The sequence below is a fragment of the Delphinapterus leucas genome, chromosome 2 (genome assembly GCF_059928025.1).
Source record: "Delphinapterus leucas isolate spDelLeu-1000000601 "Yukka" chromosome 2, BTC_Dleu_Yukka2, whole genome shotgun sequence".
Taxonomy (NCBI): domain Eukaryota; kingdom Metazoa; phylum Chordata; class Mammalia; order Artiodactyla; family Monodontidae; genus Delphinapterus; species Delphinapterus leucas.
In genome coordinates this window covers 69980262-70006181 of record NC_143130.1, presented here as the reverse complement: position 1 = coordinate 70006181, position 25920 = coordinate 69980262, and the positions used below count along the sequence as shown (strand labels likewise).

General features: G+C 42.2%; 1 protein-coding gene and 1 long non-coding RNA gene across 3 annotated transcripts in view; one reads left to right on the top strand and one right to left on the bottom strand.

Annotated features, from left to right (window-relative positions):
* Positions 1–9334, bottom strand: part of LOC149750171 (uncharacterized) — a 32564-nt gene extending 23230 nt beyond the window's left edge. The window contains exons 1-2 of one of the 2 annotated variants that reach the window (XR_016392066.1): positions 7964–9334; positions 1529–1594 (exon numbers count right to left, since the gene is read on the bottom strand). This is a non-coding gene — a long non-coding RNA (uncharacterized LOC149750171). Of the gene's footprint in view, positions 1–1528 lie in introns of both variants that reach the window. The other variant, XR_016392065.1, reaches the window with a different exon arrangement.
* FEM1B (fem-1 homolog B) lies at positions 8186–23237 on the top strand. Its single transcript, XM_022579890.3, has 2 exons — positions 8186–9109; positions 16892–23237. The coding sequence occupies exons 1-2, from the start codon at positions 8862–8864 to the stop codon at positions 18525–18527; spliced, it is 1884 nt and encodes a 627-aa protein (XP_022435598.1). The 5' UTR covers positions 8186–8861; the 3' UTR covers positions 18528–23237.
* The last annotated feature ends 2683 nt before the right edge of the window (positions 23238–25920 follow it).

Below are 25920 nucleotides of genomic sequence, written 5' to 3'. Positions count from 1 at the left end.
CTATGTATTTTATTGTATGCATACAAATACATTACTCTGAGACGGGGTTGGTAAGCTTAACCAGGCTGCCAAAGGGGCCCATGGCACAAATAAGGTCAAGAAACTAAAGATTTTCAAAAATATTTTCACCAATAAGTGTGGATATAAAAATAAAATTTTATACAACTCCATTACTCAGGAAAACCTTTTCAGAGCTCTCCTTGTCTAGAAGGCAGAGTGGGAAGGGCCCTGGCACCAAATCCAGGGCACTAGAGTTTGACTTTTAGTTGTATGAACCCCAATTTTCCTTATCTGTAACATGAGATGCTTGTTACCTAACTCACTGGCTCAAAACGTAGAGAGGTACATTGTCACACGTTGCTGGTGGAAGTGTAAATTGAATACCTTTTCTGGAGAGTAATTCGGCTCTATGTACTCAAAAATATTCAAATCCTTCGAGCTAGTAGTTCCATTACTAGAAATTTACTATTAGGACATAATCAGATATATAGACAGAAATGTAAGTAAAAAGATGTTCACGGCAGTATTATTTATAGGTATATACTACACTTCTGTAAATATCTGGAATGTCCAACAATTAGGGCATGGCTACAGAAATTGTGGCACTTCTATACTGATAAATGCAGTCATTATGGATTTTTATAGCTGAATGTTTGGCACCATTAGAAAATGCCTATGATTTTATGTTAAGTGGGAAAAAAAATTTAAAACTCTTTATGTAGTATGCCTCCAATTTTGTTTAAGTGACCTATATATGTATATAGGCTCAGAAAAAAAGCCTAGTTAGAAATTTACTGAGAACGTTACTGCTAGTGGTATAATATATACATATTTGACATTTTAAGATTTACATTTAAAAACATTTCCCAGTATCCCTCAATAAGCATGTGATGCTTTGTAATAAGAGAAGCCAATTATTTTCAAAAGCAGCTCAAAATTGAGCTTATTTATGTGCAATGCTATGGAAATCATACTGTGCTACACAATTGTGAAATGTTATTAGTGTTTTTCTGGGGCTTCAGAAGCGTGGTTGGATTCATGTTTAAATCAATAAATTTGACTGCAAGGAAGATACATTGGTCAGTGGGCGGCCCAGTTTTGTGCAGCTCCTCCAGCAGGTGGGCTCCCTCTGCTCGCTCCTGCCCCCTCCCCCTGCAGCCCAGCAGCTGAGAGACTCCCCTGCTCTAACCTCTGTTTGTTTTTCTTCTCCCCCTCCATCCACCACCAAGCCCTCCTTCCTCCGGTACAAGTCTGTCTGGTCTTGTCTCCTGGGCTGAATCATGCCTCAGAAATGGAAAAAGCCTCAAGGCCAGGGCCTGTCTGTGTTAAACAGCTGGGGCCCATCTCTGAGTGTGCCATCAATGTGCATAATGAGAGTTTTGCTGCAGATTCCAGGTTAGAGGCCTGTGTGGGTGCTGCCATGTTTCTGGGCTTCTGGGCCTGAGCCCTGATGGAACGCTAAAACCATATGGCCAGACAAAGGTGAGGAAAAAGCCACTTCTGTGGCATGATTTGAGGGCATCCTTACCCCAGAGGTCTCTGGTGCCAACTCACTCTCCTCCACTCTTGAGATCTCCACCATAGGAGAAGGTTCCTGTTATAAAATATACATGGATCACCTGGGGCAGCAACATATCCTAATACTAAGACAGGCGCTGGGGCTTCCCTGGTGGCACAGTGGTTAAGAATCCGCCTGCCAATGCGGGGGACACAGGTTCAAGCCCTCGTCCGGGAAGATCCCACATGCCGTGGAGCAACTAAGCCCATGCACCGCAACTACTGAGCCTGCACTCTAGAGCCTGTGAGCCACAACTACTGGAGCCCGGTCACCTAGAGCCCGTGCTCTGCAACAAGAGAAGCCACCACAATGAGAAGCCCGTGCACCGCAACGAACAGTAGCCCCTGCTCGCTGCAACTAGAGAAAGCCCGCATGCAGCAACAAAGACCCAACACAGCCAAAACTAAATTAATTAATTAATTTAAAAAAAGACTGAGGCTCTGGAATCAGACAGACTCAGTTAGATTTGCATCCCAGCTCCACTACTGCTTGGGGATGTCACTTGATGTCTCTGAGCCTGGGTCTCCTCATTTGTAAACGATGACAAAAAGCACTTACATACACCAAGCATATGCCAAGCACAAATCTATGTGCCTTTCTTATATTAATTCATCTGATCTATGCAACAACCTTATTTAGGCACATGCTGTTATCATCGTGTTCATCTTACAGATGAGGAAACTGAGGCCCGGCGTGGTTAATTAACTTACTCAAAGCCTCACAGGATCAGCACTAAGATGAACCCCAGCAGTATAGTTCTAGAGTCTATGTTTTTAAGGACCATGTTTGGGAGGCTCACTGTAAGATGGAACGATAGTAATTATGATTTATTAGGAGCTTACTTAGTACCAGGCACTGTGCTAAAGGCTATATAGGAATTTCTCATTTGTTCCTCCCACTGCCTGGATGAGGGAGAGACTATTGTTACATGCTAACCCTGACCTGGCAGGACAGTCTGCTATATACAAGGCCCTCTATTAAGGGCTGGGCCTTCAGGGGTTACTACAGCATAGAAGAACTAAGATGTGTCCATAAATAACCGTGATTCATGGTAGAATCAGAGTTTGATGGAGCTGGCAGAGAGCTTAGAGGTTATCTGGTTTAAACTTGTGTTTACTGATGACAAGAACTGACTTGCTTTGTTTTTTCCCACAGGGTTTGGGGATTCAATGATATAATGATAACAATAGCCAACACTTAATGAGCTGCTTGCTGTGTGTGTACGTGTGTTGTTGTGTGTGTGTTTTTCTGTGTCTCTGTGTGTGTTTATCTCATTTAACCCTCACAATGACCAGGTAGAAGCACTGTTATTATCCCATTTCATAGATAAGAAAACTGAGGGAAGAAGCTAAATAAGCAACTTGTCCAGCGTCACACAGTTAGCAAATGGTGGAGCTGGGATGCTGGCAGAGTAGATTCCAGACCTTGGGTGCTGAACCACCATGCTCTCTGTCACCCCAGTTACAGAAGGTGGTTAAGAAGCCTAGGAGGTGGGGGCTGGATTGGGTGGATGGGAAAGTGTTGTAGACCACAAAGTGCTATACAGATATGAGTTATTATTAGAAAGAGGTAAGGGACTCCCCTGGTGGTCCAATGGCTAAGACTCTGTGCTCCTAATGCAGGGGGCCCGGGTTTGATCCCTGGTCAGGGAACTAGATCCCACATGCTACAACTAAGAGTTTGCATGCCGCAACTAAAGATCCAGCATGCCGCAACGAAGATTCCACATACGGCAACAAAGATCCCGTGTGCTGTAACTAAGACCCAGCGCAGCCAAATAAATAAACAAATATTAAAAAAAAAAGAAAGAGGTAAGGGTTCCAACAGAGGTATAAAGTGGGACAGAGCTCAGGGCAAAACAAGGGAGATCTCTAGGATGAGACAGCGTTTGCTTTGGATTTGGACCTGTGTTCCTGGGTAGGAATGAGGAACGTCCAGGGTGTGTGTGGGATTGCCAGGTGGGGAAGAATTTCCTCTAGCCCTCTCCCATTAACAAAGGATGGATGATCAGATTAGCTAACTAGCACCTAAGCCCAGGAGAAGTGATCAGGACCATAGAAAGCCTTGGGTACCTCCAGCCAAGATCCTAGCTGCAGAGAGCAGGCTGGGTGGGGGCCATTCAGAGGGGGATAAAGAGGGAACAGAAAGCTGGTAGCAGGGTCAGGGCATGGGGGTCAGACACCCAGCAACCAAATCCTGACATTCTAACACACTCTAGTTATGAGGCCATGAGCAAGTTACACATTTCTTTCTTTTTCTTTTTTCTTTTTTAAAAAAATCTTTCCCTGCTCTCCAGTGCATTTTCTTTTTTTGTTGTTTTTGTATGTCCTTTGTGCTATTTTTTTTTTCTTATTAGTCATCAGTTTAATACACATCAGTGAATACATGTCAATCCCAATCTCCCAATTCATCACACCACCACCCCCACCCGCCGCTGCTTTCCCCCCTTGGTGTCCATACGTTTGTTCTCTACATCTGGTTACACAACACTTCTATCTCAGTTTCTTCATCTGAAGAATGGGAATGATAATAATGGCATGTCCCTCAGAGGCTTGTGCAAATTTAACATGCTAATCTGTATACAGTGTTTACTATGATGCCTGGCACACGGTAAGCACTCAGTATGAGCTCGCTATTGTTAGTTCTGTTATTGTAATCCCAGGGTACCTGACTGGTACCATGATTCAGGGAGGAATGGGGTCAGAAGAAAGAAGGCACATGTCAACTTCAGTCTACTTTCCTGGTAAACCTAAACCTGGCAGGGGTGAACTGGCTCGGGAAATAACACAGACCAGCTGCCCCCTCTCCTCCACCTTAGGTTTTGTCTTTGACAATTATTACATCTGCTTTTCAGGGCAAGTCTAGGAGAGAGAGGAGGAGGAGACAAAGGCTAGTGGGCTGCCAGTCCCCTGAAACTGGGCTAATAGAGATTGGTCGTCAGTCTGATTTTTGACATCTTCCTTCGGAGGTTCTGTTGGAATTTCCCAGCTCTTGTCAATTAACCTCCCCAGCCCCTTGCATACTATGGATTTACTTTCCATATGTGTCCAGAGGCAGACACATCCTGCAGGGAGAATGCAGATGGGAAGTCCTTTCTTGAACAGGTTAACGGCACAATGGAAGTATGACTGGGGTGGGAGCTAGGAAGAAGGGAAACTAATGTGTACTGATAGGCACTCCTTCGCAGGACGAGGCTGCGGGAAGGAGCTTGCCTGTCACCATCACACCAGCCCTACAAGGAAAGTATTTATTACTCCCATTGTACAGATGAAGAAATTTGCCCAAGGCCACAGCTAACCCACAGAGAAGGGAGTCCAACCCAGATCTATTCAACACCAAAAGTCATCCTCTTCCATTAGAGTCTGTGGGAGGCTTACAGGACTAAAACAAGTATCTTTACTGGTGCTTGAAAAATGACATTTTGAATACATTTTATACAAAATCTGAGAAACTCCATTGATTCAGAGCTGTAGGCTGGGCTGACCTGGCTTGGAAAAAGGAATATTCTATGGAAGGTACAGCTAATTCTGCTCATAGGTCACCTCCAATCCCCAGAAAACAAAGTGCTGGATGCTGGTCCTGTCTTTTGTCCAGGTAGAAGGTTGCAGTTTGCTGTCATCAGCAAATCAATCTCCATCTGGATACAACTATTTTCAGTTACATTTTACTATTGATCATTTGCTCAGTGGCTTTCTGTCAAAGGGGAAGGGAATAGGTCAGAAGCACAAGGAGCTATTTCTGGGCTCTGGCCTTTGGGAAAGCAGCCTTGTCCTGTTTATACATCCTGTCTCTAATTTGCCCAGCCTGACCACAGAAACATCATCCTCCAAGCCCAGGTAAATATAGGCTACCAAATACTCTCCAGTCAATGGCTATTGAGCAACCCAAGGAGCCCAGAACCCTATACTAGGCAACTGTGATAAATAAAGAAGGTTCCTGACCTTGGGCTGCTGGAGCAGAAGTATATTCCCATCTGGGGGAGGAGGCCCGGAAGTGCAAGTTCTGAGCCCCTCTCTGGCATGACTCTTGGTTTAGTCATCCTTTCTAGCACTCATCCAGTTACACAACCAAATTTGAGGTGTCAGCACCAGGATGAACCCTAGTTCATCTCAAAAGGGCAAGAGGGGCTTCCCTGGTGGCGCAGTGGTTGAGAGTCCGCCTGCCGATGCAGGGGACACGGATTCGTGCCCCGGTCCGGGAAGATCTCACATGCTGCAGAGCGGCTGGGCCCGTGAGCCATGGCCGCTGAGCCTGCGCGTCTGGAGCCTGCGTGTCCGGAGCCTGTGCTCCGCAACGGGAGAGGCCACAGCAGTGAGAGGCCCGCGTACCGCGAAAAAAAAAGGGCAAGAAGAGGCAGAAGAAAGTTTCTTTCTTTCTTTCTTTTTTTGATGTGGACCGTTTCTAAAGTCTTTATTGAATTTGTTATAATACTGCTTCTGTTTTATGTTTTGGTTTTTTGGCCCAGAGGCACGTGGGATCTAAGCTCCACCTACCAGGGATCAAACCCGCACCCTCTGCATTGGAAGGTGAAGTCTTAACCACTGGACCACCAGGAAAGTCCCAGAAGAAAGTTTCTTACTCAGCAATGGATAGCTGGATGAATCAGGTCTCTTTCAGAAAATGAAACCAAAGGGAAGAAGGGGCCTGTGTCTGGATCACCTTCAAAAGCTGGGTGTGAAAGGGGCCTGTGTCTGGATCACCTTCGAAAAGTTGGGTGTGAAAAGAATGCTGCAGGGCAAAGGGCCGCAAGGAGAGGGAGGAAAGGAGGGAGAGGGAGAGAGAGGGAGAGACGGGGAGAGAATAGGAGGAGACTAGTTGCTCTGTAGAGCCTAGGAATGAAATCAGTTGGAAGGGAGCCCCCAGGTCCCACATCCGAATGTGTCACCGCCAAGTGCCCAGAGGCCAAAAAGCCTGGCTCAGTCTGTCAAGAACTGGAATTTTTTCCAAACCTGAAGCCCCAGAATGAGAACAACCAGCTTCCCCTTCTTTTCCACCAGTTATTTCAGAGACTCTACTGGTAGAACCCCACCTTCAGCTCTGATTTCCAGTGTTGTTTTTGTTTAACATGGGTGAAAAAGTGTAGAGATCTGAAAATAGATAAAGTTGTACTGTAGAGTGGAAGAGAAAAATCTGAGAAGTGGCCCAAACCCTCACCAATAGCTCTGCAGCTAAGATGACGCCTTCACCAACTAGGATTGGAAGGGTGGGGTTCAAATGAAATAATTTATGTGAACTCATTGAGCTCAGCCTGGTCCCTTGGGACCAAATAAATGTATTTGCTCTTTCTCTATGGTAGATATTGTCCTTTGTGTGTGTATGGAGGGAGTGACCTCCATATTGAACTTATACCTTCTGTGACTGCCCCATGAGATTCATCACCTCCACTCCTACCATCCTAGTCCCAACCTTTCCTCCTAAATGTAGCCTTCCTGCTTTGACTCCTGCCTACTACAGTTTATTCTTTACACAGTAGCAAGAGTGATCTTTTAAAAAATATAAATTGTATCTTGTCACTTTTCTGTTTAAAACTCTTCAAATGACCCCACTACACTTGAGTAGAATTTAAACACTTTACCATGGGTAACTGGGCCCTAAGATGACCTACACCCTGCTGATTTCCTCTCCTATCACTCTTCCTATGGCCCACTTTGCTGCAGCCACCCTGACCTTTGTTTCTGAACTCACCAAGACTGTTCCCTCCTCAGGGCTTTTGTACTAGCTATTCCCTCCACCTAGAATACCACCTGTTCTCCTTGTCATGGAGGTCTTGTCTGACCGTCCAAACTAAATTAGCTCCGCCTCCCATCCCCCATCACTCTATTTCATTTGCTTCATAGCAAATGGTAATGATACAAACTCAGCCAGTCTTGTCTATTATTTGTTTACTTGTTTATTGTCTGTTTTCCCCGCAACAACACAGTCCCTGAAGGGCACTGTGTCTATCTGGTCTATCACTGAATCCCTAGAGCCAAGCAGAGCCTGGCACATAGTAGATCTCTAATATTCGTTGGATGAATGATCTTTTCAAACCCTAACAATCTGGTGAGGTCTGTGAGAAAACCGAAGGTCCCGTCAGATTCAGGATTAGAGTCCTGGTCTGTCCGAACACAGACTTCGTCTTCCTTCCCAGGGTACCTCGCCCCTTTCCACAGTTCCCCATCTCTCCCGACCTTTCTCACACACTTAATCCTCCTCTCCAGGGAGGGCAGGTCGGACTTCCAGTTCCTTCTCAGAGCCTCGTGCAGACCCTCAAAGTCCTCCCACATTTCGGGGGCTCAGAGACGCCGCCCTGTTCTCAAAACGGACCCCGCCGGGTGCACGCGCCCCCCTCCCCGGGCCCCCAAACAGGGGCTGAGAAGAGCCCCGCAATGTCTACGGTAAAACGGGGCGGGCCCCAAAACCCACCGGCAGTAACGGTTCAGCGCCTTCACTCTGTCCCACTCCCTGGCTAGGGACCCCCAGGGCCTAGTGGGGGCGAGTTGGAAGCTCCAGGCATCAAGGGCAATGAGGACATCCCGGGCCGAAGTGGGGATGGGCCGCCTTCGCGCCGCAGAACCTTTCTTCATCGGGCCTCGTTCGCCGGCCGGTCTGCTTTGGAAGAGACACCCCACTTAACCGTCCCCCGCTCGCACCCTCCCCGTCTCAGCCCTCTCTGCAGAGGCCCGCCTTCCTCCCCGTCCAGAGCCCAGGGGTTGCTGTGGCCGCAGCGTTCCGCCTCTCTCTGGGGGCCTCGCCAGGCGTGGACCTCTGAAGCTACCGACAGACAGCGTCTGGCTCTTCTGAGCTCCAGTGGGCGAGGGTCTGCAGGTTTCCTCCAGCTGGGGAGGACGCAGAGCGGAGGCGGAGGCAGAAGCACTTTCAGGCCCTAGGCCCGGCGGGCTGGGTCGGGTGAAGCGCGTCCATCATTCGCCATCCAGGGCGCGCGCAGCCCTCTTGGGACCTCGCCGGCGACCCGTAGCTCGGGCACGCGCCTGTCGCAGCCCGCAGGAAGGAGGGGTCCAGCCTGAGGCCCGGCCACCATGGAGATCCCCTCGGCCCAGGGCTGGCGTCTGGGGCCTTGGGGGCGGCCCTGACCGCCCTCCTCCCTGCCCGGCCTGGATCGCTGACCTGCCCCCCGCGGCATTCGGCCACCTCTGCGTCTCCGCCCTCCCCTGGCCGCGCTGCTGCCTGGGCGCGGCGGCGGCGGCGCCCTGTTGAATGGGCTGTGAGGGCCCAGGTTTGAAGCGCTGGCGAACACGGCCTCCAGGGGCGCAAGGCAGCAGCAGCGGTGGCGACCAAACGGGTGTTGGAGTTGGCAGCGGCCATGGAGGGCCTGGCTGGCTATGTATACAAGGCGGCCAGCGAGGGCAAGGTGCTGACTCTGGCCGCCTTGCTTCTCAACCGGTCTGAAAGCGACATCCGCTATCTGCTTGGCTATGTCAGCCAGCAGGGAGGGCAGCGCTCCACGCCCCTCATCATCGCAGCCCGCAATGGGCACGCCAAGGTGGTGCGCTTGCTGTTAGAACATTACCGGGTGCAGACTCAGCAGACTGGCACTGTCCGCTTCGACGGGTAGGTACATCCCAACTCCAGCCTCCTCTCTAACGCGCGCGGACCCACCACTTTATGGGTCTTCCCCTCCCTCTCTCTCGCTTCATGGAGGTATCACTTCTCCCATTTTGTACCTCCTGACTTGCCTCATTAATGCCCACTTCATCTTCTAGGGCGAATACTCCATCCCATGTTTTGCCGCTCATCCTCATTGGCCCCTACCCCTTATTCCCTCTATAGGTAAATAGTCACACCCTCTGTCTTGATACCTAATAGGTATTCTGTATTCTTTACTAGATAGTTTGTGAAGAAGCAGTATGGAGGAGGTAGCAGCCGTTTCATGTTTTCACTTTATCAGTACTGGGGTTGTAACCGAGATCAGAAATTAACGAGGTCAGCAATTAACGTTGAAGACCTTTGTTTGATGAGTTATTTGGCCACCCAATTTTTACCCCTTCACGTGAGTGTCCGATAAAGCCCCTTAGTGGGTTGTGGGACCTTAATGTCAAAATAAGCGCCTAGAACCAGCAGCAGTTGCAGCCTCTTGAGGGGTGGTCACACAGCCAGGCTTCCCAAGACATGATTCTGACTCTTACACATTGCTGGGGGTAGATGTGTTGGCTGTGAAAATGGCACCGGACCTGGTGTAGATGAGGTGATGCCATTGTTAAATTACATGTTATTCTGTGATGTTGTGGGGAAGCTTGATGATATAGTTATTCCAGGTGGGGAGTTCAAAAATTCATATTGTCAGAGTTAAAACTTGCCCTTTAGGTTTAATTGTACATATTTTTGGGTATGATAGAGTTGAATGCAGAATTGTCAGGTTTGACGTTATCTTTTCTGTGCTGGATGGTTATAACCTGTTTTACAGATTACAACTGCATGAAGATGCATTAATTGTTTTTGTTGACTTGTGCCAGTACATAAGCTATTCTAGCATTTTCTTCTTTTGAGATAGATGTGGTCCTAGCATAAAGATACGTATCTTTAGTTTTGGTGATTGAAAACTGCTTGGTTAAAACCTGATGGAAAAAACAATTCCTCTTGAAGATGAGTAGGGCATTGTTGAATTTTGGTTGATTCTTTTTGTAGGTTGAAATAATAAGAGCTTTTTCTTCTGTTTTAGATGACAGGAAACTATTTCAGGGTATTACATTTTACTGAAATGATAGCCCACGGGTGGTGGTTAACCTCTGGTACCACCTCTCTAGACGTTAAGGAGATGGTCTTTTACATATTAATCAAAGATGGCAACCTGATTCTTGTTCGTTTTCTTTTACTAGCTTCTGTGTGCTTTCTGTAACTCCCTGCATTCCCACAGCCTTTTCTATATGCAGAGGAGTGAAGTAGGATGACCCCTGAACTTCCAGCACCATTCCAGTTGTATGGGCACAAGCATCCATTGAGATACGAATCTCTGCAGTAACAGCTACTGGTTACACTGCTGCTAAGGAGCTTGCTGAGGCCTGTTTTGATTAGGAGAGAACAGTGGCGAGAAAATATAGTTTTCTAAAGCATTTGGAAGGGCTTTGCTTATCTTTCTTAACCATCAAAGAGAAAGGTGTTTTGAGGTGGCAATTAAGAGAACCTGAAATGGCTAGGAATGTAGCATTGAGCCTGTGTAGTGGCTTACCTTGCCCAGTATTTTGCACTGGCCAGTGAAATTAAAGGGTTCAATAAGCAAACATATTTTGAACACCTACTGTGTGCCAGGCTCTGTAGTAGGGATTGGGTGTGCAGAGATGAATGACATACTGTTCCCACTGCAGAGGGAGACAGTCTGTTGCCCTGGGCGGGGGCTGGAGGTGGGGCGTGGTGTGTGGCAGAGGTAAGAAATTGATGAAAATGAGTAAGTGGAGATGCCATGCCATTTAGGGTTATAGAAATCTTTTGGACTACTGAGGGAACACAGGGAGAGGAAGTGCTCAGCTTTGCCTGGGAGAATCAGGGAAGACTTCACAGCCGAGGTGATATTTGAGCTCAGTCTTAAAGGATAGTAGAGAGTGAAGAAGAGGGACGGCGGCATGGTGCTCTTGCAATGACAAATGTTTCAGTGCAGTTTCAGTAAGGGGTTCAAGCCTGGGAAATTAAGAGAGATTGTGGGAGACTAGAGTGAGGTGGAGGCCAGATTTTGATGATCCTTGTGTAAAATTTCAAGAGTCAGATTGGTGAGACTGGAATTGCAGATTTCTATCATTTGAGATTTTGTGTGAGGCTTCTTCAATCTGTCTTTTTTTGTTTATGGATTATTACAGTTATGGATTTATTAGCTGCTCTGTCAAAGTAGTTTTGTTTTTTAACTTATTAAATGCCTGTGATGGGCCTAGCCCTGTGCCACACAGATAATGTGGAAGATGTAGAAGAAAATGTAAAGTTTCTACTTTCGAGGAGCTTACCGATTAACAAAAGAGAAGAACTGAAATTCATGGCCACCTTTCTGCCCACTCACACCACTCTGTGAGATTCTTTTGCAGTTTGTTCCAGTCATTTAGGCATTTCAGAAATAGATGAAGAGGGTGTTACTTGCAAATGTCATGATTTCACTTTACATTCATTCCAGACACTGTGAAAATGTTAGTCTGAGTGAGGTGTTAATAATATGAAGCTCACTCACCCCTCAGGGACTGGCTTTTGAGAGGTACTTAGCCAACCCCCCTTCTTTAGATTCCACTGGTACTTGAGACCCATGGCCAGATAGGGACAAACAGGTTCTTTGTGGGCTGAAGTAGATTAGTGTTTCCTAATTTTCAGTAATTTATGTACCATCTTCACAATTTTTTGCCAAATCGTTCACCACCTATCCTGTTATTTGCCTAATATTAAAAGAAAGTCTCACTTCTTAGCTTCATCCTAAGCAACAGTATCTGTGTAATTATGGGGTTTGATATGGTACTCTGCGTGTGTGTGTGAGTGAGAGAGAGAGAGAGAGAGAGAAACAGAAACAGAGAGAGGGATAGAGAGACACATAGACATTAAAATAACTTATTTAAATAAGCCTATACTCTGCCTAAAAACATCTAGAATACCTTAGAAAACTAAAGTATATTCATAATAGAGCCTCAAAAGGGGGACGGTGCCACCCACCTAGATTAAGCCCGATGCTGATATTTGAGTCCTTGTACATATTTTTAGGAGTAACATTTGAGATTATTTTACTTATGGCTCACTGTGTAACGACCACAATTGACATAGATGAGTGGATAAGAAGAAAAATTGGGACTTCCCTGGTGGCGCAGTGGTTAAGAACCCGCCTGCCAATGCAGGGGGACACAGGTTTGATCCCTGGTCTCGGAAGAACCCACATGCCGCGCAGCAATTAAGACCGTGCGCCACAGCTACTGAGCCTGCGCTCTAGAGCCCTTGAGCCACAACTACTAAAGCCCGCGCACCTAGAGCTCCGCAACGGGAAGCCACCGCAGTGAGAAGCCCACGCACCGCAACAAGAATAGCCCCTGCTCACCACAACTAGAGAAAGCCTGCGCGCAGTAGTGAAGACCCAACGCAGCCAAAAATAATAATAAATAAATAAATTTTTTTAAAAAAGAAAAATTACATGAACGGGAATGAAAGAAGAACCTTTAGTTGGAGTACGGGAAGCTGTTAAGAATGTTATAGAAATGGAACATAACAAAGGGGAGGTGTCATGTGACCTTGGAGTTCTGTGCTGGTTTGAGTTCTGAGGGCCTGACTGCTGTGTGCCAGAGTTTGTGGGGAACTCTTGTCCTAGAAGTTTGCTGACATGGATGGGAAGGAGAACAGGACCTCTGGGAATTCTGAGGCTTTTTGTTGAGTACTCTTATAAAGTCAGTTCCAGTACTAATACTTCTAATAAATGTCCAGGTAGAGGAAAGGCGTAAGGGGCACATCGTCATTTGGCTTCATTTAGAAAGTCATTTCCAGTGTATATTTCAAGGAACTACATATGATCTGATAAATGATTTTAAGGATTTTGTTTAAAATAAAGTGCTGTCATTTACATTTAATGAATTTTTATTTCTATTTCAAATGCTTGAACCAGACATTTTTATTTCAGATCGAACCAGGAAATACATGAGTTTAGTTTTGTGATCAGAAATGTTATCTTTTATTGTGAAATGTTTCCATCATCTGATGCATACATTTTGTTTAAAAGGTGAATATCAGATTAAAGTTTCTTGATTTTTTTTTTTTTTTTTTTTTGGCTGCGTTGAGTCTTTGTTGCTGTGCACGGACTTTCTCTAGTTGCGGTGAGCCCGGGCTACTCTTCATTGCGGCGCGTGTGCTTCTCATTGCGGTGGCTTCTTGTTGCAGAGCGTGGGCTGTAGGTGCGCAGGCTTCAGTAGTTGCAGTACATGGGCTCCGTAGTTGTAGCTTGCAGGCTCTAGAGCGCAGGCTCAGTATTTGTGGTGCACGGGCTTAGTTGCTCTGCAGCATGTGGGATCTTCCCTGGACCAGGGATTGAACCGGTGCCCCCTGCATTGGCGGGTGGATTCTTACCCACTGAGCCACCAGGGAAGTCCCAAGTTTCTTCATTTTTAAGATGAAATACATAATAGATAGTTTGCATTGCAATTTTAGACTCAATCTAGAAAGATCATTGTTTTATAGTGCTTCTCCCATAGGCATTAAGTAAATATTGCATTAATTTGATTATATTTTTATTTATTTTCTGTTCATTTTGTTATAAATGTGTTTGGCATTTTGTTTTGAGGCAGTATATGGCTATAATTTTAGCTGTATTTTATGGACAAAAAATGTCATAGATGTTAGGATTATAATTCCCTTTAATCTGTTTAATGTTTTTATTTAGATGTAGAAATTTAAAAATCACTAAGGCTAATGTTTCTGAAGGATTAGTCATTCTGTAACATTCTACAATGAATATTTTGTCATAAACTATTTAAAAAATTTTAATTGTCTCAATAAAAATAGATAATGGAAACTTTTTTTAGGCTCCTGTCACATCACCATAGGGAAAATGGAAATTATTAGATTACACCAGGAAAAGTATTAAACGATTATAAAAACCAAGTGAGGTATATACTTGTAATTTAATTTTTACTCATGTCATTAGTTCTGGGAAATTTGAGGCCAGAAAAAAATTTTAATTACTTTTGTCTCTTTTTTTTCCATCTTTAAAATGGGAGTCCTATTTATCTTATATGGTTATTGCAAGAGTTAAAGATAATGTATGTGAATGCCTATTTTAATGTAACATTTCTTGAGTTTTTACTTAGTTTATGTTCATGTTCTTGGCAAATAATATTCTTAAGGCGTGCAAGGAAACTTTGTAACTATGTAAATATAACTATATGTTAAGTATGTATTGATTTTTTGGATAGATTATATTAAGAAGTTTTTTAAAAAAAAGCTTTTAAAATTGAAACATGTCTGAACAATGACATGTATTGTTTCCTTACATTTGATGCATTATATAGTTTCCAAAGTACTTTTGTATTTTTAATCTCATGTAAGCCTTTTAGTTATATGTCTTTAAAATGGGCGTAATAATAGTATCTACCTTATAGGATTATTGGGAGAAGGTTATTATGAGAATTAAATAAGATATACTATATATTAAGCACTTAATACAGTGCTTGGCACATGGAAATTATTAGCTATTTGTGTTTATTTAAACTTTTTCTTTAAATTGATTTAGAAGTTAAATTATAGTAGTAATGTATTGCCTCTGTTTTTCTTTTTTTTTTTTTTGTGGTACGCGGGCCTCTCACTGTTGTGGCCTCTCCCGTTGCGGAGCACAGGCTCCGGAGGCGCAGGCTCAGCGGCCATGGCTCACGGGCCCAGCCGCTCCGCGGCATGTGGGATCTTCCCGGACCGGGGCTGGAACCCGTGTCCCCTGCATCGGCAGGCAGACTCTCAACCACTGCGCTACCAGGGAAGCCATGCATTTTTTTTTAAATTAATTTATTTATTTTTGGCTGTGTTGGGTCTTTGTTGCTGCGTGTGGGCTTTCTTTAGTTGCGGCGAGCAGGGGCTACTCTTGGTTGCGGCACGCGGGCTTCTTATTGCGGTGGCTTCTCTTGTTGCGGAGCACAGGCTCTAGGCACACAGGCTTCAGTAGTTGTGGCGCGTGGGCTCAGCAGTTGTGGCTTGCAGGCTCTAGAGCGCAGGCTCAGTAGTTGTGGTGCACGGGCTTAGGTGCTCCGCGGCATGTGGGATCTTCCCGGACCAGGGCTCGAACCCGTGTCCCCTGCATTGGTGGGCGGGTTCTTAACTGCTGTGCCACCAGGGAAGTCCCCCTTTGCATTTCTATATAAATTTTAGAATTGGCTTGTCAATATCTACACATATGTGGATGCATGCACACATTTGTGCATGTGCACACACACACAACCCTGCTGGGATTTTGTTTCGGATTGCATTGGATCTGTAGATTATTTTGGGGGAGAACTGACATCTTAACATTATTGAATCTCCTAAACAATAAACATGGAATATTTCTCCATTTCTTTAGGTCTTTATCTCAGGAATGTTTTGTAATTTTCAATGTAGAAGTCTTGTACATTTTTCATTAGATTTAGTATCATATATTGGTATTTTCTGATGCTGTTGAAAATTTTATTTTTTTGACAGTGAAAGAAAACTTTTTTGAACTTTGTGTTTATAATCATGACAATAAAAATGTAATAAGTGAATTTTAATTAAACTGAATTGTTTGCAAAAGGTACAGTTGGCAACCACTAAAACATTTCAACTGATGTAATGTCTTATTTTCTTGATTCATTCTTTAGTTTAAAAAATCAATTAACAATTAAATGACATTAAAAAGATGAAATTTTAAAAAGAAACTTCAGAAGTCTCAAATTTATTTTGAGGTATGTCTTTCATACAGTAAAATGTACAAATCTTTCATGTACAGTTTGATTTGTTTTTTCCCCTAAATGTCCACCCACGTAGCCACTACCCAGATCAAAATATAGTACATTTCTAGTAGCTTTAAGCCTCATCCGAGTGAATACTACACCCTCCCCCATAGGTCACCCCATAGGTAACTGTTACCGGGAATGCTTTTGCTTATAAACATTTTGCGTCATTATTTGAAACTGAAGAAGTAATTGCTTGCATGTTTATAAAGTGCGTCTTTTATTTTCAGCAGAAGTGATAGATGGTATTGATAATTGCGGTTAAACTATGGTATTTATATTAATACCAGGTGGATTGTACTCTTTTTCACTTCAAGGGAGATAGAATTTGACCTGTGTTATAAGGTTGTACCATGCATGTTGGGGCAGTAATTGTTTCTTTCTCACTGCTGTAGTAGAGTATAATACTTACTAACTTAGATAATCTTAGGGAAAAATTATCTGCTTAAATACTTTTCTTCCTAAAGCAGTTTCTAACACAATCTTAATGCAGAGATTGGGATGGCTTTCTCACTGATGTACTGAATGAAACTGTGGTACCTAGGGGGTGCTGGGAGGGAGGAACATGCTGTGCTCCTAAGAGCCAGTGAATCAGCTTGGTGGTCAAGAAGTTACAAAACTCCATACATTTCCTCTTTGTTTTCTGAAATTTATTTACTTTTGCTAGTAGCAAGTCAGTGATTCGTTTTTTCTTCTTTTTTTAGTTTTTATACTTTGGTAATAACGACAGTCGCTAACATTTATTGAGCTCATACTAGGTACAAGTACTATGCAAAGTGCTTTACTTAAATTACCTGATTTTATTTTCAGCCAAACTAATGTTTTACTAACGCTCTGTAGATTGAGATTTTGGGTCAGTGTAAATGAATACATCCTTTAAATTTACGTTAGGGCAGGTAACCTCCATTTTCTAACTGTTCGTTCTTTTCATGAATAGGTATGTCATTGATGGTGCCACCGCTCTTTGGTGTGCAGCAGGGGCAGGACATTTTGAAGTTGTTAAGCTTCTAGTCAGTCATGGAGCCAACGTGAACCATACCACAGTAACTAACTCAACCCCGCTACGGGCAGCATGCTTTGATGGCAGATTGGACATTGTGAAATACTTGGTTGAAAATAATGCCAACATCAGCATTGCCAACAAGTATGACAACACCTGCCTAATGATTGCAGCCTATAAAGGACACACTGATGTGGTCAGGTACCTTTTAGAACAACGTGCTGATCCAAATGCTAAAGCACATTGTGGAGCCACAGCATTGCACTTTGCAGCTGAAGCTGGGCATATAGATATTGTGAAGGAGCTGATAAAATGGCGTGCTGCTATAGTAGTGAACGGCCATGGGATGACGCCATTAAAAGTAGCTGCTGAAAGCTGTAAAGCTGATGTTGTCGAACTGTTGCTCTCTCATGCTGATTGTGACCGAAGAAGTCGGATTGAAGCTTTGGAGCTCTTGGGTGCTTCCTTTGCAAATGACCGTGAGAACTATGACATCATGAAGACATACCACTATTTATATTTAGCTATGTTGGAGAGGTTTCAAGATGGTGATAACATTCTTGAGAAAGAGGTTCTCCCACCAATCCATGCCTATGGGAATAGAACTGAATGTAGAAATCCTCAGGAACTGGAATCCATTCGGCAAGACAGAGATGCTCTTCATATGGAAGGCCTTATAGTTCGGGAACGGATTTTAGGTGCCGACAACATTGATGTTTCCCATCCCATCATTTACAGGGGAGCTGTTTATGCAGATAACATGGAATTCGAACAGTGTATCAAGTTGTGGCTTCATGCCCTGCACCTCAGACAGAAAGGTAACAGGAATACCCATAAGGATCTTCTTCGATTTGCCCAGGTTTTTTCACAGATGATACATTTGAATGAAACTGTGAAGGCCCCAGACATAGAATGTGTTTTGAGATGCAGTGTTTTGGAAATAGAACAAAGTATGAACAGAGTAAAAAATATTCCAGATGCTGACGTCCACAGTGCTATGGACAATTATGAATGTAATCTCTATACTTTTCTGTATTTAGTGTGCATTTCCACCAAAACGCAGTGCAGTGAAGAAGATCAGTGCAAAATTAACAAGCAGATCTACAACCTGATTCACCTTGATCCCAGAACTCGTGAAGGTTTCACCTTGCTGCATCTAGCTGTCAACTCGAATACCCCAGTTGATGATTTCCACACCAATGATGTCTGCAGCTTTCCAAACGCGCTTGTCACAAAGCTCCTGCTGGACTGTGGTGCTGAGGTGAATGCTGTGGACAATGAAGGGAACAGTGCCCTTCACATTATCGTTCAGTACAACAGGCCCATCAGTGATTTTTTGACCTTGCACTCTATCATCATTAGCCTAGTTGAAGCTGGCGCTCACACCGACATGACAAATAAACAGAATAAGACTCCGCTAGACAAAAGTACAACTGGGGTATCAGAAATACTACTTAAAACTCAAATGAAGATGAGTCTCAAGTGCCTGGCCGCCCGGGCAGTTCGGGCTAATGACATTAACTACCAAGACCAGATCCCCAGAACTCTTGAAGAGTTTGTTGGATTTCATTAAGTGACTGGATATGTAAAATCATTTAATGTGGTGCTAAAAAGTAAAGGACTTTAATCACAGACAATAGAATTATGTGTTCATAAAATGTGCTTTTCTTTCCACTACCCTTCCTCCCTACTCATCCTTCCTTAGTTTTGTATTTGGTCTTCTTGCCTCATGTGGTTACTGATTTCAAATACACTTTAAACAAAACCACATTGTTTAGGTGTAACTATAATCTAAGGTGTTTGGATATTGGTCACTTAACTATGTTTCTTTTTTTTAAGGAATGAATATAAAATATTTTGTTTATGTAACAAGGGCCCTTATGATTTGAAGTTGATGTTTAAAAAAAAACTGCCTAGAAAAGTATTTCTGTTAAGCCTGTGTCAGCATGTTATTCTCTGCAGCAGTTTTGAGGATCATGAAGAAAAACAACGAAAAGGAACATTAAAAGTAATGGAATATCTAGATGTTCTGCACATGCCAAACTGCTCTAGGTAGTTTTCACTTTTCCATTATTTATGTGAAGAGATCAACGCATTATAACGTCAGGAGGATTTTTAAAAATATAACTGCAGATTAATCTGAAAAATGTGCTAACTTAATAATAGTTACAAATTTATAAAGTTAAATCCATTGAAATTGTTGAATTATGCTGGGTGGTACATATACAGCAGTAAATCTTAAAGCAACTTTTCAGAGAATATTGATGGACTATTTGCCTTTGGGCTTGGACTCTAAAATGTGTGGAAGTCTCTGTTTTAATGTAATTAATCTAAATTGCAGCAGTCTGCATTTGACTCAGCTCACAGACATGTAAAAATTATGAATGCTGTGTTCTCTCTTAGGAAGCAAATTGTCACAATATAGTTATATGTTCTTCTTTTGTCCCCTTCTCCCTTTCCTCTTGTGCGGTATCTTTTAAACTTGGAAACTACTTTTCCAGAGGGCATTATTTGTGCCTCCCTAAGAAGGTTTTTATGACAGATGAAAAGGAACTGGGATATTTTTAATTTTTTCACTTTATTCAGTCTGTGACAAGTAGAAAAATCACTAGTGTGGTATAGGAAATTAAATGTTTTTGATAATAAAAATAATTCTCAATGCCATTTGGAAAGATATTTCTGCCTGAGGGCAGCAAATTTTGGAACCACAAAATGTCGCTTATTCCGACAGGCTGTACAGAGGTCTTTATGGGTTTTGTTTGTTTGTTTGTTTTGTTTTAATGGCAACATTGTAAACTGTCAAAAGAATATTCTGTGATTATCTTTTAAGCATCACAGAAATTCAAGTAAAGGGTACACACCTATTTCTTTCAATGTTAAAAATGATAAAGAAAATAAAATTAGCTATATCTGTAATTTTCTCTCTAGTGCCAAGTGAATGCCTTAGCTACTCATAGTGCATGGTACTGTAAGTGAAGACCTGCAGCTTTTTTTCTTTAATGAAAAGCATTATAATGATGCAGCAACATCAGATATAAACTAAAAAAAAAAACAACAAAAACCACTGGTAAGGTTTCAGTTAACATTTTATGTATGGATATTGCTTTGTGAAGTGTAAGAAAAAGGTTGCAGCCGGATCAGTATAAAACATAATGACTAAGCCAAAATCAGCACCTAGGACCTTAAATAAAATAGGTACCCCATGAAATGAAACACTCTGAAGGATAGGAGGGAATGGATGGGGGTACTTTAAAAACTTCTTCCCCCAAGAACGCAAGATAATTTTACTGTGCTGTAGTTATACTTCACGTGTCTTCTTGCTTCAGTTAGGAATGTTTTGATGGTAAATTCTGTCATAGTAATATATTTCTGTTTTCCTAACCTGAGATTTTTACAAGGAAGGTTTTTTAGGATGGTCTAAAGGGAGGTATCTGAATGAGCCCTAATTTGAAAATTACTGGCCTTGATCTTCCTGGTGTGAATCAGGGAACTACTATACCTTGCTCTTGGCAACTCTCATGAAAGAGAAAATGCTCATCCTCCAGGTGAGTGAATCACGCCTTTTTCACAGCTCAGATCAGACCCTGTATTTTTCAGACTTCAAGGCCTGTTTATTTGACGGTCTGAGGAATAGCTATGATACTTCGTATTTACTTGGTTCCTTTTTTTTTTTTTTTTTTTGCGGTACGCGGGCCTCTCACTGTTGTGGCCTCTCCCGTTGCGGAGCACAGGCTCCGGACGCGCTGGCTCAGCGGCCATGGCTCATGGGCCCAGCCGCTCCGCGGCATGTGGGATCTTCCCGGACCGGAGCACGAACCCGTGTCCCCTGCATCGGCAGGCGGACTCTCAACCACTGCGCCACCAGGGAAGCCCTTGGTTCCATTATTAATGCATATGATTTTTAAACATCAAAACTTAAAATATCAGATAATGTTGCATGTTTTAAAAACCATTTCATCCATTTGGCTACCCAGGACGAGAACTATTTTAGATATTACCTACTTATAAAACGAGGATAATGATTATCTGTACATATTCAGACATCAAAATTTAATGACACTCAGTGTTTTTGAGAAGGGAGGACTAAATGCTGGAGAGAGTAAAACTGCTGATTGAAATGCTGACAAAGCTGGAGAAAAAATCTGAAGACAGTGGAATGGACTATGAACTTTGCTAATGGTAACCGAGATTTTTTTTTTTTAAACTATGGTATAGCAGTACATTGTGCACTATATTGCTAAGGATCTAATTCTGTCTTGTAAAACGAATCCAAATATGTATTGTGAAACACCTGTATAAAACCATTCTTGAAACAAGTGATTACATGCCTGTTTTTTTTTTTTGGTAGAATTATTTTAAAATCTGTTTAGCCAAACCCTTCCCAAACTTAAGTTTTGTTTTGTTTTGTTTTTTTAAGAAAATAAATAAGAAAGGTGATAGTTCTGTATCTCAGCTCTCTGAGAAATCTGGGCTGTTGCCATTTTTTAGCCACTTTTGTCATTTTGTGTTTATTATTGGTAGAATTATGCTTTAGATTGTATGTCTTCCTTGATAACATTACAAATTCAATCAAAACTTCTTGGTCTTGCTCAGTAATTGTCATATAAATTTAGTTAACTAGAGGCCCAAGTGGATGAATGCCTGGGCAAACCATGTGAACCCTTGGGTGGGTTTTGCACTTAAGAGTTGGTAAAATTGAACTCTTGAGTTTAGGTAACTATTTAAGTCAAGGAATGGGCAGCAAATCCATCCTTCAACTGATCAGAAAGGAAATTTTGACATAAGAACTCTGACACAACATTGTTTTCAGTCTACCCCGGATTGCTCTCTAGTAGGCCACAGTCCAGCTACCTTAAGGTTCTTTGCTGTGGGCACTTCAAACAAACAAACCAAAAAGCAAACTTTGGTCTTGCTTGTTTCTGGGAAGGGTTTTACTGCATTACCCTGATCATTGATTAATAACTGTAATCATGAGAAACTTGGGCATGATAGCACTGTTTGAAGTAAAATGTGATGTGGGGGCAGCAGCTCCGTGAGTGTCAGCTCTGCATTTGGCAAGTGGTTTTGAAAAGCAGAATCCCAAGGGACCAGTACCCTGTCACTAGTCTCCATCTCAGTTGAGGCAGCTACTTGAGGAATAAGGCCACTTTAGATTATTCAAGCAGAAGCATTTCTTTCTGGGGGAATGGGGCAGGGTGAGGAATGAGTTGCTGGACCTTGGATTAGTTTGCTGGTTTTAGAAGCAGCCAGTGATGGAACTAGACAGTAGATGGATAAAAGTATAAAGGACTTGCTTTTATGGTAGGTTTTCTGTGCTTTTATGGTAAAATGTCTTAAATGTTCCTTTTCAGGCTAGCCAGATGTATCAGTGTACAGATGACTATTCCGTTTCCCTCACTGACTATAACCTTAAAATGGGTTAAAGAAAACAAACCTCTGCCTTTTGCTCTATGAAAAGTTATTGGTCCATAAGATTTTAAGCTGTGTGTTGACTCCGACTCTGAAAATGCACAGCCCTGCTCTGGATACCTTCTCTGGAAAGTAGAGAGCTCCTAATGTGTATGGCACATTGCCGAGCTCTCTCATACATTCCTGGCAGATTTGCCCAAATCTTCAGGTGGGCTGCGTTGTACAGTACCTTCTCCAAATATGGGATCTGAAATAAATACTACATGGATAGTGGTGATATATTAATTTTTAAAACTGTAAAGTAAATGTGGTCTCTAGTCCTAGGTTTGTGGTGTGTTCATTTGTGTTAACATATAGGAAAGGGACACCGACTTGATGGTTATGGGGAGTGTACCTTGATGTGTGTGCAGGGGTGAGAAGTGCTAAATTGTTAACAGCTTTTCATTTAGGGGTGAGTCATGTGGTGAGTGGCCTAATCAGAAAAATGAAGGAGCAAAGATGTAAGCTTCATCCAAGCGATGCACAAGGTTTTGTAACTTTTTTTTTATCAGGTGTTGTAAAATTTGTGCATGGCCTTTTTTTGTTGTTGTTGCTTAGTAACTGGTAGAGGAGAAAAGATGAGGGAAAATAACCTCAGCTTTGCTAACCAATCAAGTATACAGCTGGGGAGTAAACTCTGACTGGCTTAACGTGTTGAAAGATCCTATCCTTTATAATATTCACCCCATCCTGCAATCTTCCACGTAGAGGAATTACATTGTTGTATTCTAGTAATTCACTGTGATTTGTAACAAACCAGTGATGTCATTCTATTGTGCACTTTTGTCAAACCATTTACATGACTTTAATAAACATAGTGAACTTGCTGACTGCACCAGAGGCCTGTTAGTGATTTATATATTGCATGACATTTTCTATTTGAGTTTGACATGTAGAATCATTTTTAATTTCGTGGTAACTGACAGTCCTAATAGCCCAGCTAATTTGAAACTAACAATATTGCTGTGTAATAGGAAAAAATGGTGTTTGTGTTCAGTAAATGTTTGAAAAAAAAAAAACTGCCTTGAAGTGTGTGTCTTTATTGTTCAGTGTTGAGATGATCTTTTGTTGAATTCATTTTTAAAAAGTTGTGAAAGTTACATACATGTGCATGGGGAAAAAAATTCAGATAGTTAAGAAAAATTCAAATAGTAAAAAAAAAGTTACTTTTTCATCTCTCTCTGCCTGCCATTTGGACTCTTCAGAGGGTACTCACTAGTTTTTTGAGTAGCTTCCCAGAATTTTATGTGTATTTTCTCCTTTTTGTTTTTTTTCTTTAATGCAAATGGACTTTTACCTTTCCTATGCTATTCTGCATCTTGTTTTCATTTAATATATCTTGGACTTTTTATTTTGGTATGTATAGATTTAAAAAAAAAACAATTTTATAGCATTTAACTCTATGGATGGGCTTAAAGTTTATTTAACCAGGCCTTAGTGTTGGATTTTTAGGTTTTCAGTTTACTGATATTCCAAATACTGCTTCAGTGAACATCCTTATATACTGTATTCAGAGAACAAATTCATTTCTAGCTCTGGAACTTCTGGTTTAGTGACTGAGTGTTTAAAATCTTGACAGAGGTGATCCAGTTGCCTTCCATCTCCCTACATCCTTATTGACATCAAATATTATCTAATCATTTAGTTTTTGCCAAGATGATGGAAATGGAAAATATTTCATGGTTCTGATTTGTGTTCCTTTATTATGAATGAGGTTGACATATATTTACTGACCTTTTTTCTTTCTTTTGTTTGCTTTTGGGTTGTGGTCTTTTTCTTGCTACGTGTTAGAAATTCCTTGCAAATTTAAGGAAATTTTCTGTCACGTGTCACAGTTTGTAGTTTGTTTTTTGACTTTTAGTAGTTTTTATATCTATTGAATTTTGTATCTTGTCAAGTTGTCTCCATTCCAAGTTCATGTATCTTTTTTACCCATGTTCTCTTCTAGTGCTTTTATGGCTTTTCCCTCCCACTTCTCTCTCCCCTTCCCCCCCCCCTTTTTTTTCCTCTTCCTTCTCCACATTCTTTCCTTCTCGTCTTCTTTGGTTTAAATCTTTTATCTACCTGGAATTTATTTTGATAAAGGATCCAGCTAGCCAAGAACTCTCTTATTTTCCACTGATATGAATCATAAAGTAAATTCCCATAAAGTAATTGGATCTGTTTCTGGGTTCTCTCTTCTATTCTGTAGACCTGGCAGTGTGGTGGAACCCTGAGGAATACTGTCTGGGTTCTTTCCATCACATACTAGCTCTGTGACCTCGATCCAAGTCTCAGTTTCTGTACATTGGGACAATAATATTATCTAAGTTGTGATGAGCAAGTGAGAGAATTAAAACGCTTAATGTAGTGCTTTAAACAGTGAAGTGCCTGCTAAATGTTAATAAAAGTGGGGCTGATGTTTCATTTGTCTTTTTTCTCTAACCGGAAAGTTTATTTTTAATGAAGGTCTTGCAAATATCTTCCTTTTTTTTTATCACTAGTTTGTTTGTTTATATTGTAGAGAGGAGCCTTTCTTCCACTGTATATACTTCTAAATGTTAATGTTTTGATATAGGCATTTTAATGGATTTCCCTTTTTTTTTTTTTTTTTTTGCGATACGCGGGCCTCTCACTGCTGTGGCCTCTCCCGATGCGGAGCACAGCCTCCGGACGCGCAGGCTCAGCGGCCATGGCTCACGGGCCCAGCCGCTCCGCGGCATGTGGGATCTTCCCGGACCGGGGTACGAACCCGTGTCCCCTGCATCGGCAGGCGGATTCTCAACCACTGCGCCACCAGGGAAGCCCTCCCTTTTAAAAAAAATTTTTTTTTCATTTGCTTCATTTGGATGTCCCAGATCCACTAATCATCGTTTACAGGTAATGATGATTTTGCCTTCTCATTTCCAGTATTCATACCTCATATTTCTTTCTTTTACCTAATTACAATAGTTAAGACTACCAGAAGGGTATTAAAGGGTGGTACTGGAGCACATCCTCTGCACATGTTTGCATTCAAATTTAGATTTAGGGAGTCCCTTTGTAGAGATCTGAAAAAATCATTTAGGGCAACTCTGTCACTTCATAGTTGAGGATACAGGCTCACAAAGAAGCGACTTGGCCATCCAAGGTTGCACAAGGACCAAGTGTCAGAGCCTGAGGTAGGCTCTGAGTTTACTGACCCGCTGAACAGAGCTCTTTCACTGTAAGACTCTCACACCAGTACCAGAGAAGCTCATCTTAGCATTTCTGCCAGATCTGTGCCTGGCAAAAATATCTGACTGGACTGCAGAAATCATCCAAATTCTAAATCATCTTCTTTTTCTTTTTCTGTATTTCAAGTAATGTCTGCTGTATTAAAGTAACAGATGTCCAGACAAAAGAAAATGCTGGCAGTAATATATTTCATCAGATACCTGATCTAGAAAATTTCAGTATGAGATGCAAATTTCAGGTAGCTCACAAAATCTTAGCTTTTTGGCAAGCTTAGACAAAATTATATATTCTAATTTGCTTGTGATTTGTAAAGTTGGTTTGCT